This window comes from Lucilia sericata, unplaced genomic scaffold, assembly GCF_015586225.1.
Source record: "Lucilia sericata isolate MDLA Ls3-8-SP2 unplaced genomic scaffold, ASM1558622v1 Contig000000F_arrow, whole genome shotgun sequence".
Taxonomy (NCBI): domain Eukaryota; kingdom Metazoa; phylum Arthropoda; class Insecta; order Diptera; family Calliphoridae; genus Lucilia; species Lucilia sericata.
Window position 1 is genome coordinate 885,268 of NW_023994042.1, and position 6,495 is coordinate 891,762.

Below are 6,495 nucleotides of genomic sequence, written 5' to 3' on the forward strand. Positions count from 1 at the left end.
ATTTTAAACTGCAAATTGGAGCTTGAACAGACAGAAAGTTAGTAATATTAAGTCCATTTTAACATCTTACTTAATATGAAAAGGAAAATAAGTTGACTGACTGTTTACCGGATTTTAAAATATAACGGTTATTTCTAATCTGAATTAATTTGAATGCAATTCAAAATCTGTTATTAATGTTTTATTTTCTTATCATATTTAATGTTTATCAAAATGACGCTAAAAATGTTGTTTACATATAAACAACATTTTTAATAATAATAATAATTAATTCGAAATACCTTTAATAATGCATTTTAAAATAAATATACGAATGTTCATGGGTTGAAAGCACTCATTTTAATGCCAAACTATATTTCCAAATATGATGTTAAAATCATGCATGTTTCACCTAAATATGAACCAGTTTATTATCAGTTGAAGCCATACATTTTCTCCTTTTTACGTCTTTTTTTGCTGGGTATGTATGATTGTATGTATATATTGTCCAATTTGGAAATACAAAAATAGTATTTACATCCAATGACATAAAATGTTTCCTTTTCGTCCGTATCAAAAATATGCACTCAACTGAAATTCATTTAATAACAAATTGTTGTTTACAAACTTGACAATCCTACAGGACTAAACAATTTGTTTTGATTTCCTTAAGGACATCATTATTTAAATTTCAAATACTTATGTACTTAACATACCCATTTATTTACATTAAATACTTGCACAGCAGCTAGCAAAATATGGTGCGTGTAGTAGATAATTGACAATCAACAAACACCTGTGTTTACATTTTAACTGTCAATGGCAATTGCCATTCCTTACATTATTTTAATATACATAGATACTTAAGTATTATGGGGAAAATAATTTAAGAGCACTTACCACATTAACAAAATCTTGAAATGTTATATAACCCGGTCCAATGGGTAATTTAGCCTTTTTTGCTCTCTCCAATAAAAGTTCACGTTTATTCATAGGCACTTGTGATATAAATTCTGGTGATTTTAAAGCATTTATAAACTCATCTACGGTAATCTCACCAAATCCTTCGGGATCAAACTGAAATTGAAATTTTTATTCAAATTAATTCAATTGTAATAAAAGTTATTGAAAATTCAGTACTAACCATATCAAATAAAAGTTTCCATTTCTGTAATAAAGAATAAAGTTTTATTTATTAATATAGTTGTTAAAAATGCCGTAAACAAATTAGCTAATTTGTCAAAATTTAACAAAAGTTTAAAAATTTACAGTATGTTTTAAACAAGGTTAGAAAGTCTTACTTGGGTCCATAAATTATTTTGATTGTGTTACCCAAAAATGGTCCATAATTCGATCCACACACAGGACAACTACAATATAAAAACGAACTAACCCGTGGGGTATTATAAATTTATTATAGTCCCAGTATAAATGTAATACGAAACAAAAAATGGAGACCTGTCAGAAAATATCATTCTGGGACCTTTTATATAGACTTTGTCACATTTTGACGTCTTTGGGCTACGTTTAGATATTGTATTCAAAACAACATTCGGTTTTATGTATTTCTTTTTTTAATTTCTGAAATATTCACGGCGACTTTCAGCTTTTCCAGAAGCTTTGTTTAAGCTCTTTCGCAAATTTGCCTTTTAAAGAAATTTTCAAGGGGGTTTTGTGTTATAATAAAAATTTCTTCACAAAATTTCTGATACTTAAAACTTATTTATAAAGTATTTTACGACCGATATTTGTGTTAGATTGATTTTCGGAAGAAGGTCATATGTGTGGTTGGGTGAATAATTCTACAGAATTTGATTAAACAGTTCACTTCTATACTATAATTCAATCTTTCAATTGAGCCAATTTTTAACTATTTATTAAATTTAACATTTTTCTATCGCATTGATCCATAAGGAGAATACTTACATCTCTCAATAACTCTCGGCGTAATTCCGCTTCATCGAAATCCGAATTAAGCGATGTGTGTTCCGTATCATAGCCAGCATCATTAGTTCCCTAAATAAGATTAGAATTAGAAAATTAAAATGTTATTTCAATAATTCACATTTACATACATAACGTGGTTGTGTGTGTGATATTGAACCAATTGATACCAATGAGCCGGCTATCGTTGATATATGTTCGATGTCAGCCAAAGTTTCGTGTTGACTGCTACCGGGACCTCCAACATTAACACAACTACCACCGACAACGCCGCCAATCCCAGCAGCTCCACCACTGCCATTACCATTAATGGTTGTTTCGATGGCTCGTGATGAACTTCGTTCGCAACCCGTCCACATAATCGAACATATAAAATGAATCGAAATGTTATCTTTTCAAATGCTGTTGTTGATGTTTTCGTTGTTGCATGTACAAACCGATGATGACAATGATAATGATGTTTTTATAACACTTTATGAATTCCATTCATGTAATTTGTTGTTATTCTTTACAGTTCATAAGATTATTTTTATTAGTGTACAATTATATTCACATGTATTTTAGTGTACTGCCTAAAAGTATGCAATTTGTTATTATTTATTAAAATTAATAATGCGATGTATATGCTTATTTGCTGAATGGACGAGAAGTGAGCTCTTGGCCGAATGGGTTAAGCGCTCTGTTTAGAAAAAACATAAGGACAAACACATTTTCTTTCTATGCCCTGGGTTCGTAACTCAACCACGGCAAAAGAAAAAAGTTTTTAACCAACAACAGAAACAAATTTTAATTATTGTTGCCGAATAACGTTCGCCCTCAAATGTTCGTTTAGAAGTTGTTTTCCTCTAATGATTCTACTTCAAGGCATTAAAGGGGGCCAGATCAAAAATCTCGATTAATCATAGATCAATGGTCGTATCGATACCGTAGTCTATTTCATGCTCGAGAGACATTCTTTTTAACAGATATCCAAGCAAACGTTGTGTCAAGGTACAGGCTGCAATTTTCAAGATACATATTTTGATGGTATTTGGACTATACATGTTTTTCGGCCCAAGGACGAAGCTTATTGAAAATCTGTTTATTATTTCACCTAGCCTCCGTAGAATCGTACCTTCCGAAAAATTTGTGCAAATTTATAAGTTGACATACATATTTTTTAATGTTTCTGTTAAAATTTTTTTTTTCAACTGTTTATATGACCTCAATTTACTTTTGTGTTTCTGTTAAATAATAAAGAATTTTGTTTAATTATTCAGAAAGAAAGCACTTTATACGGAAATTAATTTAAATTATGTCTCAATATTTACAGCGATAGAAGTATTATAACGTTTTAGATATTTGAAGATATTAAAGATATTTCCTAAAGGGTACTATATGGTGGGTATATTGATTTTGTCATTCCAGGTCCTTATTAAATTCTAAAACGATCTAGCCAGGTCTGTCCGTCTGTCTTTTGAAAGCACGATAGAGTCCGAAAGGAATGAGCTACAAAGTTGAAATCTTTGGTATTGAAAATGGGCAATATCGGTCCACGTTTTGCATAGACCCCATACAAGTGGCCCCCGAAAAACAGCTTTAACAGTCATAACTGTTTTAAAAATGCGAGTATAGCGCTGAATTCACGATCAAAAATTTATCTACCGAATTTTAGGAGGATCGATCCATAATTTACATTACCATCCATATAATTTCCCCTTCAGAAATTTACTTCAACGCTCATTACTGCCTTAATAATAAGAGTATAGCGATGAAATTCGACATAAGCTAATTTTTATGAGTTAAAATCTCTGTACCAAATTTAATAAAGATAGGTCCGTACTCCCCATATAAGGTCCTATAGCGCTGAAATTAGACATAAGTAAGTTTCTAACGAGCACGAATCTCTCTAACGAAATGAGAATAGGTCCATAATTGGCTCTACCCCCCCACCTTCAGAAAATGACTTTAGCGCACATTACTGGCTTAAAAATGCGAATATAGCTATGAAATTAGATATACAGAAGTAAGTTTCTTACAAGCCAAAATCTCTCTACCGAATTTTATAATTGACCCCGATTGACCGCCCATATATGTTCATGGTTTAAAAGTTAGACAAAAATATTTTGTTTTTAAAAATTAATATTTTGTTAATCCGAAAGGGATGTGTCCATAATTGACTTAAGCCCTATTTCAAATATCAACCTTATGTAATAGTTTCTGGGTACATAAAACTAACATTTGTAAAATTCCATCATAATTGCTACCAATTTATCATATTTATGACTGTTGAAGCTGTATTCTAGAAGTTGAAGGATTTCAGAATTAGCTAGGACTACGTAGTTTTACGTATTTAAGTTTATTCTTTGGTATTTAATTACAAATTTATTAAAATATTAAAAATTTTACTTCCATCTCTCATTTTTAAATATATAAATAGGTTTTCTTTCTGAACCTTCTAAAAATATTATATTATAATATTATTATGTAATACACTCCCCGAAATATTTTTACTAACGGTACTTAAAGTTTATATTCTAACGAAATAATTATAAGACCAAACGTAAGATATTGTTATAATCGTTGAAAAAAATTTTTTTGGAAAAATTTATGGGTTTTTATACTTATTTTTATTAAAGTTGTCTCTAATGTCATAAATAGGTTGTTGGTATACCGATTAGTGATCTAAGGAGTAAATTTTTGGCACATAACTTAAAAAACATTGAACAATTTAAAATGAAACCAAAATATTTCGGGGAGCGCACAGTGGGAGAAAACCCCAATTTAGCTCAATTTAATTCATATCTTCTTTACTTATGACCTGATAGATTATAGATGTATAGTGATATTTTAGACAAAGATGTGTGCTATCGAATTAGTGTACTTTGGGATATCCTGTTTTCAAACAGGGTGTGCTATAAAGTGTTGTATTAGACAACCTCATTTGTAAATATATTATAAATAGTGTTAACATGTTTATAATTATGTATGTATACCTTTAGTATTGATAACTTTTTTGAAAACTAGAGTATAATTCGAAATATGTGAGGTATATTAATGAAATTTTGGACATGCACCCTGCAGTCAGGATAGACCGAAAATATTTTTAAATATTTGTATATTTTTTGGTAATGAGCAGTAAAATAAGATTAAAATAAATATTATAATCATAATCAAATTAGAATAGATATTTTTCATTAAACAATTATGTTTATGATTTATACCAATTTAGTAATATAATTAATTGCTGGAGTATCTGTTTAAAAAAACTGCAAACATTTTACATATAAAACTAATAATTCTTTTCGTTAGCTTTTCAAGTAATATTTTGTAAACATTTTCTTTATAAAATATTTCTTTAATGGAATAGAAATGGGAAGATATTAAATGACATAATACTGCCTTTACAGTAGGGTAAAAGCTGTTATAATCCTGGGTATAATATGAAATATATGCTCCATATTTCTATAAAATTAAAAATTACGACACTACATATAATTTCAGACAGTTTCAATTAAATAAAATACATATTCCAAGATTGGACTAATATAATATCCAGTACAGGAAGATTTGTTCAGATTTGGTGTATTGATATATAATTTTTTGAAAAAGACAACACTATTTTTATTTTGCTATGCATTTGTTATGATTTTTTTAAGATTTAATTTACTTCCGACAAATTTACATTTTTTGTCCCACTGTGATGCATTGTCCAATTTTTTTAAATTTATTCTACTTCATAACTAGATAAGGCTTCACGATATATATCTAAAGGATATATATCGTGATATCTAAAGGATATATTGGATCTAAAGGATCCAATATTTTTCAAATCCTTAATTTATTTGACTGAAACCCAGAAATTATTCATATTCCATAGTCGTCATGTTTTCTAAAAAAAAATTATAGAAAATCAGTTCGCACTTTTTCGCAGCTAAATTTTTCACCAGTTATACTATATAGTATATACTAAAGGCACAAATACATATCTAAACTGCATTTCACTGCACCGATAACTAATAGCTTTTTAAAGTTGAACTATATGAAAAAAAATAATTACCAAATATTTTGCACGACTGTAATGCTAAGAATAGCAAATACAACATAAAATTAATTAATTTGCCTCGAGCAGTTCCCGAATTATATGAAAACAATAAACTATCCACTATATACTAACAGTGGATATATATATTCAATGATATCAAAACTAATCCGAAATACTGATATTTAAAATATACAAAAATGTTCACGTTCAACTTAGTGTTAACTCGTTATGGAAGATGCTATTTTATTATGCTATGTATATTTGAGATCATTGATAACCTGAGACTGCATTATAATTTTCTAAAAATCTGAAAGTTTATTTTTTTATTTTCGCGCCACTAAATTGTATATTTCTCCCACAGTGGAGAGTATATAATATAATTACAAATTTCTGTAATACAATTGAAATCACAAAATTTTGTAGCAGTAATAAATTGAAATCAAAGCATGGATTTTCATATTCTTACCATATTTAAAATTTTGATGACCACTACTAATAATCATACTTTTTGACAGTTTAATCCAAGTAACGCTATTTCTTGACTGAAT

At 28.8% G+C, this 6,495-nt stretch overlaps 1 protein-coding gene across 1 annotated transcript; it reads right to left on the reverse strand.

The window, feature by feature from the left end:
* Positions 1 to 781: 781 nt before the first annotated feature.
* On the reverse strand, positions 782 to 6,495 carry LOC119601775. The gene is made up of 6 exons (XM_037952948.1): positions 6,414 to 6,495; positions 2,055 to 2,495; positions 1,906 to 1,995; positions 1,124 to 1,147; positions 880 to 1,056; positions 782 to 814 (listed from the first exon to the last, which is right to left on the reverse strand). Exons 2-6 carry the CDS (start codon positions 2,280 to 2,282, stop codon positions 782 to 784), a joined length of 552 nt encoding a protein of 183 aa, XP_037808876.1. The 5' UTR covers positions 2,283 to 2,495; positions 6,414 to 6,495.